The sequence below is a fragment of the Lutra lutra genome, chromosome 2 (assembly GCF_902655055.1).
Source record: "Lutra lutra chromosome 2, mLutLut1.2, whole genome shotgun sequence".
Classification (NCBI taxonomy): Eukaryota; Metazoa; Chordata; class Mammalia; order Carnivora; family Mustelidae; genus Lutra; species Lutra lutra.
The window spans coordinates 66324849-66344190 of record NC_062279.1 but is presented as its reverse complement, the minus strand read 5'-3'; the positions used below and the strand labels follow the sequence as shown (position 1 = coordinate 66344190).

The following is a 19342-nucleotide window of genomic DNA, read 5'->3' as shown; positions in this document are numbered from 1 at the left end:
TTCTTACTGAGACTCATTTTTACTTAGAACTCTCTCAGTAACTATATTTTGGCTTAACACCTTCAAAGAAGTTGATCTAGGGGCACCTGGGTGGCTCAGTTGTGAAGCATCTGACTTCAGCCCAGGTCACAGTCTCAGGGTCCTAGAATGGAGCCCATCATCAGGTTGTCTGCTCAGGGGGGAATCTGCTTCTCCCTCTCTGCACATGTTCTCCCTCTCTCTCTCTCTCTTTCTCAAATAAATAAATAAAATCTTGAAAGAAAAAAAAAAAAAAAAGATGACCTAACCAAACAGATTCAATAAACTAGGCTTACCAGGAGAACCTTGGAAATGTCAAGTGCTTGATCACTTTACAGCCTTTTTTTCTTAAATTCTAATTAATCAAGCCAATTTTCAAGTTAATTTAATGGAATGATAGAATATCACTTACCAAAATAATAAAAATTCTCTCAGAAGCCAAAAAATCCGATGTTTGTTGTTGACAGGGGAGTAAAAGATCAAAATAACATAAAACAACAATTTACTTTGGAATGAGAGAGGCAGAGGCAAGTAGCTATTAATATTTTGACTCCTGGAAAATACTTCCTCAGGACCTTGCACCTATTCCCTGCTTGGTGCCAGGACATTTACAACCTTGTCAATTTTCTGGAAGACAGGATCTGGGTAGGGAAAGGCAGCCTAAGCCATCATACATTCAGTATACTAACCACTTAGTGGAAGGTATATGCTCTCATTCTACAAACGGTCTTAGGTAATCTGCCAACCTTTCATTTAACAGGAAAAGACCCTAAAGCTCAGAGAACAAAAGTAATTTTTTTCTCAAATCCAGTCAGTAGAACCTAGGTAGCCTGACTTGATCAGGCAGTGTTTCTACTATCCATAGGCATGTCTCTGCAGGACATCAAAATTTTATAAATATAGCCAAATGTTCAGAAAGGGAGAACACTCATGAAACAAATACTAAGACCAGAGGGGCACCGGTATGGCTCAGTCTGAAGAGCATGTGATTCCTGATCTCAGGATGATGAGTCCCAGCCCCATGTGGGGTATAGAGGTTAAATAAACAAACTTGAACAAACAGCTAAGGAATTCTGACTTTTAGCCCCTGACATGAGAACTTAAGAAAAAAATCATCGGAACATCCTCAGTGGTCTATAAGAGATGCTCTAAGTTTGGCTGGCTCATGGTTTCAAGCAGCTAAAACTGATTTTCCCAATACTGACTCATAGCCCTCCTCAGAGAAGGTCCCCAACAAGTTTTAAAGAATAAACAGTATTACAGGAATGCCCAGCACCAACTCAGTGACATTAATCCAGCAAGGGGAGGTAAACCAAAAGGCTGAAGATACCTGGTGGTTTAGTGAAGTAGAGGAGTGCCAGCCAACACCTGAACACTGTTTTTAGTCTCCAGAGACTTTCAAGGTCAAAGGCAAAAGAAAAAATCTGGGCCATGCAAATTTCTTTTGTCATCTGAGTTCAATGGGATTGGGGCTCTGAATGAGTGTTCATGTCCAGCTGTCTTGAGTCATCATTTTCTATTCTTCACTAAAACGTTTTAAAAACACTTTGGGAAAACAGTATCTCCTAAACTAAAAATTTCATGGGATGGAAGAGGCAAAGAAGAGAACAGACATAATGTTGTAAAAAACACTATCAGAGAATCCTTATTAAAAATTAATTAAAATGGCCAGGGGCACCTGGCTGGCTCAGTTGGAAGAGCATGTGACTCTAGATCTTGGGGTCATGAGTTTGAGTCCCACAATGGGTATAAAGATTACTAAAATAATAATTATAAAATAAAAAAATGAAGTTTTAAAAATGAACTAAGATGAATTAGTCACTTTTGACCATATGGGCAACACCCATGTGACTTGTACCCATTTTTACTGGTACAAATAATAACTCTGCAGGTAGAGTAGTTCTTCTAAATGGTAAATCGGAACATTTGAGCATACACTTTTAACTGAAAGTTGAAACTATTTAAATTCTCAAGTGATGAATATTAAGCATTGAGTTCTTTCTTTTCTTGAAAACTGCCTTGCAACAGGGTATTCCACTCATTTTGTTGGAACTCCAAGACCTAGACAAAGATCCATTGTCAGAGAGAATGTCACTATGACAAAAGAAGGGCACACATTTTCTTCTTTTGCAGTAATTTTATTAAATACTGCTTGAAACAAGCAGGCAATTGGCTAGATTAGGGAAATACTTCTGTTGTGCAAATATTTGTTATGCCATTATTTATCACATGGCAGTATAATTTGGACTTTATACATACTTACAGTTCCCCATCCTCCAAAAATCAGTGAATAAATAACTGGAAGGAAATTTGTCAACTTTCAATTTACAGCTGAAACTATACGGGTTTGACAGCTAGACTCAGTGAACCAGGCAACACCTGGGCAATGACAAACTCAATGTACATATGTACTGTTATTAATTAATATGCATAATGGTCATCTTGACCCCCCCATAATGATATTCATCTTTGGAGTATATTAATTTATGTAGCAAATACACTGTTAAATTATTTGAGAGAAGGATATTAAAATTTTTGTTCCTCTTCAGACCACATGATGCACAGTATTCCAAAGAAATGGGAGTAATGAGTACTCAAGTAATAGGTATCACCTTGATTTCTCCACAGGGCTGTTAATCTAGATTGGGTCAGTCCAAAATGTTATTCCGTTTTGAAATATCTAGGCAAATGTTGCTTTTAAGTATTTAATATGATAAAGAAGGCAAAAAGATTCCTTTTAACAATGTATCATTTATTTATACTTCTCTGGCTGTCATCACCTCCTGAGGAAGCCTTTAAAACCAAACACACAGTGACCAAGAGAATGTATGAGGTCAAGAATACACACACCAGACTGAAGAGACAATTTCATTTAGGCTAGATCCTCTTCTAGCCAAGACAGGGAAAAACCTCTGGTAACAATGACTAAGTAGAGAAACTCAACCACTTCCAGGACTCCTCAGTATGGCTATATTGATTTACTAGAGGTGAACTGGAGATGAAAGGGCATATACTCAGATACTGTGTAACAAGGCATGTTGCTCATTTCCTCATGTGTAAAATGGGCATAAAGCCTTCAAACTACAAGAATATGATGAGATAATATAAGAAAAATTGTTGGTTGGGGCACCTGGGTAGCTCAGTTGGTTGAGCCTCCAACTCTTAGTTTCGGCTTGAGTCATGACCTCGGGACTGTGGGATCAAGCCCTACCTTGGACTCCTGCCTCAGCGAGGAATCTGCTTGAGGATTTCTCTCCCTCTGCCTCTCCACTGCCCCCTCCACTCTCTCTCCCTCTCCCTCTCAAACGAACAAACAAAAAACAAATAAACCTTAAAAAGAAAAATAGTTGGCTCAAAGTTCAGTTCCTTTCCCTGCCACACCAATATTTCTATGTCTACATGGAATGAGCCATTTGCATTAAGAAAAATGCATGAGAGCAAACTGTCTTTAAACGTGCAGTCAGCATACACTTGGGTTCTGTCTTATCTTTATAGGTGCTGTTTAGATCTGGAAATGAGTTCTTAACTACCAGTAATGCCTTTTCACCCTGAAAGGAAAGAATAATAAATACAGTATTGCAGGAATTCAAGGATGACACAACATACAGCCAAGCAGTCCCTTTGAGAAAAGCGTGGTTGACACTCTAGGATTACTTATTTATAATAGGCCCCAACTACTCATTCCAACATCCTCTATCATCCTAACTAGCTACTTTCAATAGAGGAGGAGGCAGGAGAGAATGACCTGGGTTCATCTCATTACCAAGCAAATGTGGAAAACCCTTCAGCACAGTGATTCTCAATCTTAGTTGCACTTGGCTCTACATCAAATCACCTGGGGAGCTTTTAAAGCTCCAACTGCCCAGATCACACCCCACATATCTGAATATCTGGGGGTAGAGCGCAGGCACCCATAATTTTTTTAAAGTCCCCAGTGATTCAAGGTGCAGTTAAGGTTAAGAACCACTTTCTGGGATCACGCCTCCTGACCTCATGTAACTTCTGCTGAAAGCCAACCTAAAGCATTTCACAACCACAACTTCAGAGTACAGCAGGTCCAACAGGGTTCTGAATGCTGGAACATCCCTGATGCCTGCATTGAGGTCCACAGAGACGGCTGAAGAAAAAGCTTGTTAGCAAGAGGGTTACCCAGAGCCTCACCCGAGAGCCACCTTTCCCAAGAGTTTGCACTAAAAACAAAACCCCCAAGTTTACCAGTCTTAAGAGATGTCACCAAAGCCTGCTAGGATTTTTTTTTTTCTTTTTCAAAGACAAATCTCTTGGAAAAGAGAGTATCTGGGGGATCGCACCCCCCTCCCCCCACACACACGGAGAGCCTATAGAAAAGCGACAGAACCATACAATTCCCATGGCGCCCATGGCCGCCTAGAAGAGCACCTAAGTAAAACCCCCCCCCCCCCCCCCCCCCCCCCCCCCCCCCCCCCCCCCCCCCCCCCCCCCCCCCCCCCCCCCCCCCCCCCCCCCCCCCCCCCCGGCGCAGCGCAAGCAGGCGCGCGCCAGCCTGTGGCCACTGCACCTGCTGTCGCGCTGGGCCACACCTGCCGCGCCCGACCCTCTCCTCCTACCTTCCAGCAGCTCGTCCAGGCTGGTGACCTTCCGACTGCCGTCGATGGTGTAGATGGTGCGGACACCCTGGGGCAGGTTCACGTTGTCCGACAAGGAGCGAGTGAGCTCTATGAGCAGCGCGTCGAAGGACCGGAAGCGGTCGCTGGAGATGGCAAACACCAGGCCCTTGAAGTAGCGGTCCCCATTCCGGTAGAAGCGCGCCTTCTTGGCCTTCTTCTCTGAGCTCAGAGCCTGCAGGGTCCGCGTGCGGTAGAAGCTGCAGTGGGCACTGTGCGCCGGGCTAGGGATGAGCCCGTTCCCCTTGGGGCCCGAGCTGCTGCTGCCTCCGGAGGAGCTGGGCGCCCCTCTCCGCGACCCTGGTCGCGGCCTTTTGTCCCGTTCCTCAAAGTGCTCCAGCTCAATACTTCTGGTGCTGGCCATCACGGCTGCTCTGAAGGCTCCCCCACAAAAAACGTCCCAGCCGAAGCCTCCGGGTAGCCTAGTGTCAATGAGAGAGTCAGCTCAGGGACGTCTGACCGTGGGGGCCTCAGAGCGCCGGGACACCTGGCTGTGGCATCTCGCCCTCTCCTCGCAGGTGGGGCAGCTGAGCCGCTGAGGAGACGAATGGCCCGCGCCCCCCTCCCCTACAAGTGGCCGCAGCGTCGAGCTGCCCAGCTCATTGTCCAGCGCGGCTCGCTCGGTCCCTCCCGCGGGGAGCCCCACGGCCCCCCCAACCCCGGGCGCCTTCTCCAGCCAGCCACGCCTCACAACTCCCGCCTGGGAGCCGGCCAGGAGAGCAAAGTTGGGCCGCCGAGGTTCCCCGGGCCCGCGGGCGCACACAAAGCTCGGGCGCCCGCCGCGGCTCGCGTCCGCCGGCGGCTCCCGGGAGGCTGAGGGGAAGGAAGGAAGAGGAGGGGGAGGAGCTGGGAGCGTGGGAGAGGCGCCGCGGGCCCGCAGGGGCGTCGCGCCGGGCCCCGGCCCGCCCACGAGCCCTGCCGGAGGCAGGGGATGCGGTGCCTCCGCCTGGCTTGCCCGCAGGCCCTGCCTCGGTGGCGGCGCGCGCGGACTCGAGCTGCGAGGACAGTGCGGGGGGGCCCCTTCCTCCCACAGAGCCCGGCCCTAGCGGGAAATAATGCAGCCCGCCTCCCCCGCTGCCGGCCGGCCCAGCCCACCCGCGAGCATCCGCGCCCGACTCCGCGGCCGGCCCGGCCCGCTGGCGGGACTGGAGGTGGTGGTGGTGGTGGGGTTCCTGCCCCCCCAAGGGCTGCCAAAGCCCGGGAGGGAAGGGGTGCGCGAGGAGGAGGGGGCCGCACGGGTCAGCGCGGAGGCTCTGCGGCGGGAGAGGACCGACTCCTCCTGGGTCCTAGGCAGCCCCGCCCGCCTGACAGCTACAAGCCCGAGCCGCGCGCTAATGGGCGCAGCCGCGGCACGCGCGCTTCTGCTTGGGAAACGTAAACGCGCAGGCCAAAAAAACTACAAAGGAAGGAGATTCAAGGGCAGAGATCACATCCCTAACTAACCTCCGAAGGAGGAACCAAGGCCAAACTAAGGCAGAAATTCGAAACATGACATAGGGTTAGGGCACAAAATTTTATATTTTAAAAAGAAAAAATTGAAGCTTTATTTTAAGACCTTTGATAAAACAGTTTCCATTGCAGGCTTGCTAACATGGGATGTTGAGTAACTTTGAATGAATAAACGCTCAGAAGTTATTGGATTTTGAGGGATTTATTTAATCAACAAATATTTATTAAGGGCAAGCCATGTGCCAGGCATTGTTTCCATCACTGCTAATGCATTAGTAAAGGAAACAAATACCTCCCCTCCCCCACTCACAGTTAAGTGGCATTTAATGTTGTCAATTTGAGCTTTTTTTTTTAGATTTTATTTATTAATTTGACAGAGATCACAAGTAGGCAGAGAAGCAGGCAGAGAGAGAGGGGGAAGCAGGCTCCCCGCTGAGCAGAGAGCCCAATTCGGGGCTCGATCCCAGGACCCTGGGATCATGACCTGAGCCTAAGGCAGAGGCTTTAACCCACTGAGCCACCCAGGCGCCCCATCAATTTGAGCTTCTTAAGTAATAGTTCTAACATTTGTAAGCACCCATCATACTGGAAGTCTTAATTTAATAGTGTCAACAATAAAAACATATTTCCTAAAGGCTTTGAGAAACATTAGTTATTTCCATTTGCTATCAGGGAAAGATGAAACTAAAAGATGTTTGTCCTAATCTAATAGGTGGGTAAGCGGCCTTGAAGCCTTATTTATTCAGCACCTGGTTCTTTGAGACAACAAATCCCAATCCACCTGGAAGGTAGGAAGGCATGGATACTTTTTTTGGAATGAACTGAGTCCATGGCAATGCTCCAGAAGAATCCTGTTCAGTGCACCATTGTAGTCCCAGGGCAGTCTCAGGGACACACCTGGACATAGCTGACTTCTAGAACCAGGCCTGGAGCTGTCCGGGAATTCAGCTGATTTGAGGTTACAGTGTAGTTTTCAAGGGGAAAAATTCTAAAATATTATTAGGTCATGACCATGATAGACTTCAATCCAAAACAATTAAATCAGAATTTCTAGAGACAGGTTTCTCCAACAGTATTTCTCCCCCCACCCCTCTTTCTTTTTTTTTTTTTTTAAAGATTTATTTATTTATTTGAGAGAGAGAGAGTGTGTGTGCACGCACGAGAGAGAGAGAGAGAGAGAGCATGTGAGCAGGACGAGGGGCAGAGGGAGTGGGAGAGAGAATCCTAAGTGGACTCCCTGCTGATCATGAGCCCAACACACGGCTCCATCCTCCATGACCAGAGACCATGACCTGATTCAAAACCAATAGTGGGGCACCCAGCCAACTAAGTCACCCAGACACCCAACCAACAGTATTTTTTGGAAGTGCTCTTAATGTATATAGCCAGGGTTTCCAACTACAGGGTATAACAAGAATCAAATAGATCAGTGTTTCTTCTCAAACTTTGATGTACTTATATATAGTAGAGAATCTCATATTCAGAATCTTAATTTTTGATTGAGTGGGTCTGTGGTAGGATTTGAAATGCTCCATTTCTAACAAGCTCCCGGGTGATGCCATCGCTGCTGGTCTCCATACAACACTTTGAGGAAAAAGAGAATTAAATGGCAAATTCCTCGAGATAGGACCTCACTAAGTGCCACTAATTGCAGAGTCAGCAACTTTGTAAATGGCTTAACATGGATGTGTTCATCTGTTTTGCTACTACAGAATCTTGGTGGGAAAAACGCTTTCTAATTTATTGCTGTAGTAACAAAGTATCCCAAATCTAGTGATTTATAGCAATAAATATGCATTATCTCAACAGTTTCTGTGAGTCAGAAATCTATGAGCAGCTTCCCTTGAGTTTTCATTAGATTGCACATCAAGACATTGATCGGGGCTGCAGTCACCTGAAGGTCTGACTGACACCAGAAAACCCACTCCTAACATGGCTCACACATGTTGGCAGGGACCCTTAGTTCCTCACCATGAACACCTCTCTGTAGGGTTGCTTGAGTGTTGTAACAACATATCAGCTGGCTTCCTGTAGAGCAAGCATTCATGAGAGAACAAGGTGGGAACAATGACCTCATTCTCACACCATCCTGTAAGTTACACAGCTCAGACTTGTTCAGTGGGGGACACTAGGGTATGACTACCAGGTGTCAAGGATCACTGGGGTCATCCTGCAGGCTGGTTGTGCAAGTTTCAATCACTCAAGCTTTAGGACAGCAACATTTATGCTTTTTCTCACCCAAAGATTTCTGATCAAACATCTGGCCCTTCTTAAATAGTGAAGACAATGATGTAATCTGTCAGTATTTTCATATTATTTCCTAATATTATACCCCTAAATTAACAAAGATTACTGTTTCTCAACAGGGGTGAGGGCAGAAGAGAAAGAATTTCTAAAGCTGTTACTTAGTTAAAATTATTTTCCTCCTGCTCTTGCATTAATTTGTTTAAAGAATTTTATTCCAAACCCTCATATAAGAATTAAGATGTGATCACGTTTCATAAAATATTTACTTAATGTATATGGTATACCTCAAGACCCAGTTGGCCAAAATTTGAATATTTATTGTGGTGGGAAAAATTAGTTTGGGCATTACAATCCTAATGCAAACAAAATTGGGGGTTCTAGGCAGGCATCACTTAATCTGGGTTACTTTGTAGTAGAACCAAAACAAATTCTCTTCTTTTAAGCCATTGCAGAATTTGCAAAATAGGATATTTCAACGGGCATTCCCCTTGTCAAGATAACCCTTTTTTTCTAACCAAGAAACACTATCAGATTTGCTATTCATTTGTCATTACAGAAATGGTCTGATTCTCCTTGGTGGTTGTGAGGTCTACTAATTCTGTTGGCCAGGTCCTGATTTAAACAGGCTTCATCAGGAGGGGCTGGCCGTGCCTCTTCACCATCCAGAAGCTGGCCTTGACCTTTTCTCTGTTGGTGGTAGAGTCTCCATATCCTTTCCTCACCCCTCTTAAATCTAACACTTGTCTGAATAAAAGCTTTTGTGCAGAGTACTTTTAAAAAATGGCTTCGTTTCTATGCTACCGAGAACCTAAGAATTTCAATCCAGCACTTCTCCATTTTTTGTATAATTACGAAAAACCCCTTTCTGCTTTTGATATAATAACTATAAATCGCAAAGTATCCAGTGAACGTGAACATTTTCTTGATGATATCCAGGAGGGGGCTCTTTTAAAAATCATTTGGGGGCAGAAAATCTCAACTACGTGTGAAGGGAAGCTCCCTGATTTTTGTTCTCTACACTTTTCCTTAGATCACAATTTCAGAATTTTGAAGTTTCCTTTTGGCCAAATGGTAATTCCCTCCCCCGCACCCCGCCCCGCACCCTCTACCTCCACCTGGACTAAGAAATACAATGCAAATTTTTACTTAGCATTATTTGTTTAAATGAGATTTCATTACACAGTTCTTTGTGGAACTTTACATAAGAAAACTTGCCTTGAACATTTGCTGATTTTGCTTCAGGCCACTTTACTTTTCCAGTGCATTCGCTAAGCTTCCCTTCTGGCCAGAAACTTCTGCTCTTAGAGGCAGTTTTCCAGCTCCATTATTTATTACGGTAAAGATGCTTACGAACCTTTTATACAGTGCTGTGCCAAGACTTTCTGCTGTCTCATGTTTTCATTCCTGTTCACTAGTGCCAAACGTTTCTCCCCAGAAGCAAAAATGATGAAACAACTATTTTCAGTGAAAGAGCCTGGTGACTATGGACTTGAGTTTTTGAAACTGAAGAGTATCTTTTATTTCGTAATCTTTTTTTTTTAGATTTTTTTTTTTTATTCATTTGACAGACAGAGATCACAAGTAGGCCGAGAGGCAGACAGAGGGAGAGGGGGAAGCAGGCTCCCTGCTGAGCAGAGAGCCCGATGCGGGGCTCGATTCCCGGACCCTGAGACCATGACCTGAGCCGAAGGCAGAGGCTTTAACCTACTGAGCCACCCAGGTGCCCCTTATTTTGTAATCTTTACTGAAAAAAAGATTCCGACGAAAGTTTCTCTTATTTGTTGTTTCACTTTGGCAGTTTTGCTGCCGTTTTCAGTCATGATTCTCAGAGCACTTTACAAATATATGAATGATTTCTTCGCAAATGTATGTGAGGGAATGATTAAAACTACCTCTTCAGGTTCAGAAAATTCAAACTTAGCTTATTGGTTAAGTCTTTCAAAAATTTCAAGTTTCGTTTTTTGGGTTTTTTTTTAGATTATTTATTTGAGAGTGAGAGTAGGTGCGAACACTTGTGGGCCCGTGGGGTGTGAGAGGGCTGAGGGAGAGGGAGAGTCTCAAGCAGACTCCCTGCTGAGCGTGCAGCCCAAAGGGGGGGCTCAATCTCAAGGGACAGGTGGGGTTCAGTAGGGAGAGATAGATAGGGGGCTATGTGATCAGAAATCTGAAAAATGCTGAAGTGTAAGGAAACCAGAGATAAAATAACAAACCTGGAGCACCCTACCCTAGGCTTGTGGGGCGGGGTATCTTTTTTATGATAATCACCTGTGACCAAAAAAGAATAACCAGACCCTAAAAAGAAATGAACCATTAAATATGTTATTACCAGTCCTTACTCAAGCCAAGATATCACAAAAATGATGAGGCCACAATCTCCCTGGTTAGTTCTAAAGAAAACTGTCAGTGGAGGTGCTTGTTGGCAATCCTGTCAGGACCCCTCTCAGTCCTGGGAGTTTTTTCTGTATCTTCACTTAATAAACTTCAATCGCTTTATTCACTCTTTATCTGGGAGATTCATTCCTTGACTCCATAAGACAAGAACCTCACTCTCCTGCCTCAAGATCACACCCTGATCTGAACAAGTCTGAACCTTAACCAAGTATGCCAACCAGGCACACCCCCAACTTGAATTTTTTTATGGAAATATCAAATGAACTGGAGAAAAATTCAAAATGCACGCTTTCAACATATATAGCACACAAATCCTTTTTTTTTTCCCCCTATTAGAAACTGTGGTTGAATAGTTCTCCCTATTGGTACATTTCACTTCCACAAAGTGTCTGAGACAAAGATTCTCACCTTTTATGTAAATTCCATCCATTCAAAATTATATTCAGTTATTTTGTTATTCACTAGTTCAGCTGCAATAATTATTAAGATGAAAATGACAAAAACATTTAAATTATATAACAACTTTCTTCTTAGAAATGTGAACTTTTTTTCTCTTAAAACTTACTAAGAAGCAAATCTCGGCAGGTTGTGGTGTACTTAAAGAGTCCTTACTTTCCAGGTAAGGGAGTTGAGGCAGACAGCGATTTTCAACAATTATTTAATAATATCAAAAGTGAAAGACCAAGGAAAAGTACCACAGTACTCTCATTTTGTTGCTATAGAGTCAAATTTCCTAAACCCAATATAAAATTTACTGTTTGAATCCAAGCTTTTTGTTCCATTTAAAATTCAAAAAGAATTATCTTAAAATCGATCATGATTTTAGTGGCTTCCTCTTCTTAGTAGCACATTCCATGTTTATACAAATACTGAATGTGACCAAGTGTGTTCGTGTCATTCTGTATGTGAGATTAGAGTAATGATCATGAGTACTTAAAGGGTAATAAAGCTTTTGTGATGATTAATCAGTAGTTATAACCTAGTTATAGAAACAAATTATAGACGAGGAAATGAGAAAGATTAAGCAGCAGAGATAGAAATTGACTCCAGGGTATGCTAACTCTAGAAAATGTTCATCTCAAGCTTTCAGAACTCATTAATCATAAAGAAGTCTGTCCCTTTAGGTAGTTATAATTAAAAGTTAATGGTTTTTATACCTATAGTAGGTTTATAATGCAAAGTAGCTGGTTATTTTAGGACAAATGTTCTGTATCCCATATTTGAAATATTGAAGTATAAAAATGATATATTTATTTTATATATGTTAATAATGATATTATGCATACTTGGTCAGTCCTCTTTAATAAATCTATACTCATTTAGCTATATATTTAGGATCAAAGATATAGCTTTTCCTTGGTACTTCCCAGAGTCCTATTTGAAATAACTGATATTGATCATGCTTTATTGTTTTTATAAAAGATCAGATAAGGGGTGCCTGGGTGGCTCAGTCAGTTAAGCATCTGCCTTTGGCTCAGGTCATGATCTCAGGGTCCTGGGATCGAGTCCCACATTGGGTTCCCTGCTCAGAGAGGAGTCTGCTTCTCCCACTCCCTCCCTGCCTCATGATCTCTCTCTCTCACTTGCTCTCTATCTCAAATAAATAAATAAAATCATTTAAAAAAAAAAGACCAGACAGATATTTGTGTGTGTGTGATAAGATTACATATCTTAATGTAACTGATATACTCATTTTTAATAGTTTGCTAGTATTATAAAATTAATTTATTTCAGTACTGAAATTAATCACAATTAGTTACTATTATGATTACTATAATAATCATAATATTTCACTTCCTATAATTCCTCTCTCTCATGATAAGCCCCCGAATTTCTGAGGTCATACCTGGTTCAAAAGCCTAGTTCAATGTCTTCATGAAGAGAAATCTTTCAAATTATTCAGCTCTCCAGGGGCCTCTGTCCCAGCTGCCACTGCTATGTCAGCACCCCAAAATGTCTCCTACTTCTCATGACCCACTCATGGGCTGCAACTCTGGGCCCACCAACAGTTTCTGAAAACAGAGGAGAATAAATAGAGAAAGAAAAATTTGTTCTTCTGAAACAAAATATTGGTGCTACCTTGGAAGAAAAATCTGTTCCAAGGTGACATATTCTTTTCACTAAGACATAGAATGATTGAGTAAGCCCTGTGTATATAATTAAAAATTTGTAGAAAAAGGGGATTTCTTGAAGTAATTACAAATAATTTTCCTTTAAATTCTTTTTAAGAAGGACTATTCTAAGCTCTTCAGCCTTCTCAGATTCCTTTAATATAGACTTGGCAAGGCCTGAATATGTAAACGATAGGTCTTGTAAAATGATGGAAATTCCGCAAACCACTATAATTGCCCAACTGTTTCTCTCTATCATGCAGTTTACCAGTCTGTCACATAATTTTGTTTGTTTGTTTTTGTTTTGAGAGAGAGAGCAAGTGTGCAAGCCGGGAACAGCGGGTGTGTGTGTGGGGGGTATGGATGGGAGGGCAGAGGGAGAAGGAGAGAGAGAATCTTAAGCAGGCTCCATGCCCAGCTTAAAACCCAGTGTGGGACTTGATTTCACAACCCTGAGTTCACGACCTGAGTCAAAATCAAGAATTGGACTCTAAACAGACTGAGCCACCCAAGTGTCCCAGTTTGATGGGAAATTCTTTTTCTTTTTTTTTTTTAAGATTTATTTATTTGACAGAAATCACAAGTAGGCAGAGAGGCAGGCACAGAGAGAGGGGGAGGCAGGCTCCCTGCCAAGCAGAGAGCCTGATGTGGGGCTCGATCCCAGGACCCTGGGATCATGACCTGAGCCGAAGGCAGAGGCTTTAACCCACTGAGCCACCCAGGCGCCCCTTGGTGGGAAATTCTTAAAGTAACTTAGAATGTTTAGGGAAAGGCAGCAGGAAAGTGAAATGTGCTGACCCTGATGTGTCTCTATACACAACTGTTTTGTTCTTTTTTATCAAGGTACAATTGACATAATGTTATATGTCAATAGTTTTATATTTATATTTATGTTTATATTATTATTTTGTATATTATATTTATAATGTTATATGTCAATAGTTTTATATTTTAATTAATCTTAATTCAAACAATGTGTAAGCTTTTGATTTTGGACTTGTTGTTTGAATGTGTGGATATCATTATCACCTTTTTTCTTTTTTTTTTATTGGTTTGGTCAAAGATTTTTCCCTGGAGCAAAGTTTTACCCCAATGTTGTTGTTGTTGTTGTTGTTTTAAGATTTTATTTATCTATTTGACAGAGAGAGAGAGACAGCGAGAGAGGGAACGTAGAAGGGGGAGTGGGAGAGGGAGAAGCAGGCTTCCTTCCTGCCAAGCAGGGAGCCTAATGCAGGGCTTGGTCCCAGGACCCCAGGATCATGACCTGAGCTGAAGGCAGAAGCTTCACGACTGAGCCAGCCAGGTGCCCCTCAATGTTGGTTTTATAAAAGGTGGTATAAACTTGTTTGCTGGGGGTGACTGGCTGGTTCAGTTAATGGAATGTGTGATTCTTGATCTCAGGGTCATGAATTCAAACCACATTAGCTGTAGAGGTTACTTGGAAATAAAATCTTTTTTTTTTAAGACAAAAATAAATACATTTAAAGGACTCCATCAAGAGACTATAGACAATCCCCAAATTCCTTTCAGTCTATGTATGATCAAAGATTTTCAGAGATGATAAATCTATCCATATTCAGTGTCTGAAAAATCTATTACAAAAATTGAAGAAAGTCTTAAAGAGTTACTAATGAGGTTGCTGCTGATATATTTTTTTAAGAACCTTGCTTTATTTGGAGCAAATGAGTGATTTTTAAAAAAACTCCAAATTAGATTACGAATCAAACGGTATCAGCCCGCTCTGAAATTGCTTTTTCATATTTTAGTTATAATTAATTCTCGCTGGTGGATCCAAAACAATCTCTAAGTTTTCTGTCATTAAAAAAAAAATTTAGCAACCTCAAACTGACAGAAAAGTTACAAATTAGCACAAAGCATTTTTTCCTAGAACCATTTGAAAATAAGTTGCCAACATAATGTTTTATCATGCCTAGATATTTATCATATATTTTTATAAATGAAAGCATTTTCTTACACAGCATGACACAAGTATCAAAGTCAGGAAATTAACATTGATAAATTGCTACTTCTAATTTTCAGAACCTACTCACATTTTGCAAGATCTCCTGGTAATGTCCTTTTGAGTAAAAGGATCCCGTCCACAACCAGACCATGTGCTTTGATGTTGAGTCTCTTTAAGCTCCTTTGGCCTAGGGCATTTCCTCAGTTTTTCCTAGACTTTTGTGACCATCATATTTTGAGGATTACGGGCTAGTTATTTTGTACGGCTCCCCAATTCAGGGTGTTTCTGATTTTTCTTCAGGACTAGATTCATTTTATTTATTTTTATTTTTTTAAAAAGATTTTGTTTATTTATTGACCCACAGAGAGAGCATAAGTAGGGGGAGCAGCAGGCAGAGGGAGAGAGCCCAGTGTGGGGCTCAAGCCCAAGACCCTGGGATCATGACCTGAGCTGAAGGCAGAGACTTAACCAACTGAGCCAACCAGGCGCCCCAGGACTAGATTTAAATTAGGCATTTTTGGTAGGCATATCAGAGAAGTGGTGCTGTGCTTTTCCTGTTGTATCTTATCGGATGGGGCTCAATTTCAATTTGCCTCATCATCCATGATATTCCCTTTGATTGCCTGAATTAAGTGATACCTGCCAGTCCTCTTCACTGGAAATTTACTCTTCTTCCCTTTGTAATTAATAAGTATTTTGTAGGAAGGCACTTTGAAACTTACATAAATATATTATTCTTCCCTGAACTTTCAATTTATTCATTTATTTGTCAATTTGGAGTCATAGTGTCCTTTTTTTCCATTACTATCATTTATTTTAATATTCAATGATCCCCAATTTGGCCAATACATTCAAGTTGACTTCTATGTTCTTTTGCTGTCCCCAAAGTTTTTGAGTCCTTCTTTTCAGGTATATGTTCTGGATTTATGTACTTGCTCTGCCCTAGTCCTGGAATCCGTCATTTTTCTTCTTCTAGTGGAGAATGATTTTTAGGGGACAAGATTTGGGTAATGGGCATTTCCATTGCCATGGGTTTTAACTGTTCCTGAGCCTTCCAGTGGACAGATTTAAGGAATATATGTGTGTATATATACATCCATGTCCCTTGGTGACCATCAGCTCATACCACAGCCCTCCCCCCCACACAGATGTCCTTCTCACCCCACTCAGACCCTAGTGCCTTTGGTTGGGCCACCTCCTACATGTGTGTTCTCCTTCTCCGTGGACTTGGATACCCCACACTGGGCACCTTCTTACACAGATGCTTCCTCACCCTCGTAGGCTCTGACACTCCTCACAGGCCAGTCCTGCTATGTGTGACACTCCCCTCAAGCTCCAACATACAGCGCTTGGCTACTACCACTGCTGCCTCGTTACCTGAAGGTCTTCCTCACCCTTCTTGGGGTCTGACACCCTACTTTGGTCCACCATAGCTACCTTGGCCCCACCTAATGGCTTTCATTCTGATTTGTTTGGTAAGGGGAAAAGGAAGAGGAAGAGCTCAACTTTTTTTTCTTGAAATTTATTTTACTTTCTGTGTGTCCTCTAGAATGTAACCAACAGACCTCTGGTGAGCCATTGTCCTTAGTCACCCAGCATCTCTTCCCCCTTGTTTTGGAGGGCATGCCCTGGTTTTACTCTGGTGAAATACCCTCTTCCACTCTCAGTACATGTGTTTTAGGCAAGACTGATTTCACCCCTTGCTTCAGCGATGGGCACGTGACTCAATCCTGGCCAGCTGACCACATGTTCTTGGCCCTGGTAGATAGCACTACATTTTACTCGTTGCTAAACCAACCAACCAACCAAATAAACAAAAATCACACCACAACACACACACACACACACACACACACATCACGTATTCATCCATGACTTACTTTCTCTCTCGTACCTCACCTCTGATTAATTAGTCGTCTTCTTTCAAAACACACACCACATACATAACCATTTCTGCATGTACAGAGGGACCCTACCCCAAACCATTCTCATTTTTCACCTGTTCTCCTGCCTCCAGTCTGTTCCACTATAATCATCACAGAGTAGCCAAAATGAGTCTTTCTTTCTTTCTTTCTTTCTTTTTTTTTTTTTTTTTGCCAAATGAGTCTTAACTTTAAGAAAGATGATGTCACTTCTCTGCTTAACAGCATCATTGGCTTTCTCTTATACCAAGGACAATATCTGATGTCCTTCCACTGTTGCCAGCTGGGGCTTGTATCAGGACCTATGTCACCTGAGGAACTCATAAAACTAGGGAAGCCAGCACCCACCCCAAGAGATTCTGATTTAATTGATGTGGTGGTATGGGGCCTCGATATTGAATTCTTTTAGAAAGCTCTTCAGTGATTCTAGCATGCAGCCGGAAATGAGAACCACTGCCTACAGGATCTGGCCCTGGCTACCTGTCAGACCTCGTACATATCACTGTTACCAACGCTCACTCCAGCTGTCTGGGCCTCTCTGCTCTTCCTTGAGCGTGCCAGCATGAACCCACCCCAGGGGCTTTACATGGCTGGATGCAATAACTTCGGACACTAGCTGCCTGCCTGGAGTTAAGCAAAACTTCACAGGTTAAGGGCAGGGTCCTCTCTAAGGCCACCCTCACTTCAGGCAACAGCCGTCAGCTCAGGCAGTCCCCGGATTCCTATACTGCTGACCAACTGGCTACAAATTCAGTGGTCATCCTATTCCTTCCCGTTTGATAATTCACTAGAATGACAACAGACTCAGGCAAGCCATTATGATTACAGTTTATTATAACAAAAAACAAACAAATGGAGTCCAAACAGAAGAGAGAGCAGGGTCTGGGAGGGTCTCAAATGCAAAACTTCAGCGTCCTGTCTCTACAGATGCATTAAATATTCGGCACCCTGAAGGTAAGGTTATTACCCACAGAATGTTAGTAACGAGGGATGCTCACTCAAGCTTCTTTGTCTCGGGTTTTCACTGGGATTTCATTATGGAATATGATTGATTGACTCATATGATTAAACTCAATCTCCAGACTGCCTTCCCTCTGTGGTGATCAAGCTTGTATCATGGCTGAACTTCATAATCCTCTAATTACCGGGTTGGTCTTTTTGGCATGGCCAGCCCCCATCCGGAGTCATTTCCGTAGCCTAAACTATCAATGGGCCCAGCAGGAGTCACCTCGTTAGCAGAAACTATCAGGGTCCATTGTGAATAGCAAAAATATTCTTATTACTCAGGAAATTCCAAGGATTTAGAAGTTACCTCCTAGGAGGCAGGGACAAAGTCCAGCCAAATTCTTTCTTAAATGGCACTGGATAAAGACATAGTTGGCCCAGTCTACGCTGGGCAGTTTGGTTACATGATCTAATAAAACTCTTATTTGTTCAAGCCAGACTGAGTTGCATTTTCTGTCACTATTAAAAGTCCTTAGTGACACACAAATCAATTGGTTTTCCTGACTCCTCTGTCTTCCCACTAGTTTGTATCGTAAGTAATTGTCTGTTGGATCAATCTTCCTAAACAACAGTTCTGATCTTGTCATTCTATTGTTGAAAATCCTCCATCAACAAGTTACTTAAGTGCCTTTTCTTTATCTACTAGTCCAAAATATTTAGTCTGACATTCAAGGCCTGCATCATCTGACTCTGATTTCCTTGATCTCTCACAGCTAACCTTTGGATATACACTGTATTTTTTTTTCCCAAGTAATACCTATTTTTTAAAAAGTTTTTATTTAAATTCTAGTTAGTTAACATACAGTGTGATATTTGTTTCAGGTATACGATGTAGTGATTCAACGCTCCCATACACCATCTGGTGCTCATCACAAGGGCCCTCCTTAATCCCCATCACCTGTTTAACCCATTCCCCTCCCTCTCCACCTCCCCTCTGGTAATCATCAGTGTGTTCTCTGTAGTTAAGAGCCTGTTTCTTCGTAGATGTGCACTTTAAACCAAAATGGACTACTTGCCTTTTCTGGAATGCTTTTTGCATTTTCCCATTCTGTGCCTTTGTCAGATCATCCTGTTTGTTTGGAAAGTGTACCCTCTTCTTTCTACTTGCCAAATGGTACTTAGGAAACTCTTCCATGAATGGTTCTCTAATAATCCCAGCTGGAAGTAATTTCTCAGTATAAATTCTTCAGTAGTGAGCACTGTCTTTGTGCTTCTCTAATAACACCTGTCACATCCTGTTTATTATTAATATCCATACTTTACTGATATATGCACACTTACATAATATTAATTAAATGAATATTTAATTAGTTTTTACAACATTCTAAGAATATAAATATGAATAATTAGCTTGAGTCCCAGAGCAACTAATTAGTAAAAGAGGATCATATATCTTTTATCAACTGGCTTTATTAACCTCCAAATATCTTATCTCCCATATCCTGCCTATTCTCTCCTTCTGTAATTCCTGTTAAATGGGAGTAGGACCTTTAAATTTATACTCCTTGCCTTTTCATTTTTTTTATTTCTTTATTTTTGTCCTACATTCAGGAAAATTTGTTCAAATCTATTTTCGAATTTACTAATTTCTCC

The 19342-nt window shown here is 42.3% G+C and overlaps 1 protein-coding gene across 8 annotated transcripts in view; it reads right to left on the bottom strand.

Annotated features, from left to right (window-relative positions):
* DCLK2 (doublecortin like kinase 2) overlaps positions 1–5468 on the bottom strand; it is a 150122-nt gene extending 144654 nt beyond the window's left edge. For 3 of the 8 annotated variants that reach the window (XR_007125138.1, XM_047717610.1, XM_047717611.1), the window contains exon 1: positions 4605–5465. Coding sequence is in view for 6 of the 8 variants with exons in the window: in XM_047717610.1 (XP_047573566.1) it covers positions 4605–5025 (421 nt within the window). In the remaining 2 variants the exon portion in view is untranslated. Of the gene's footprint in view, positions 1–4604 lie in introns of all 8 variants that reach the window. The other 5 variants (XM_047717616.1, XM_047717615.1, XM_047717613.1 and 2 more) reach the window with 3 other exon arrangements.
* Positions 5469–19342: the final 13874 nt, after the last annotated feature.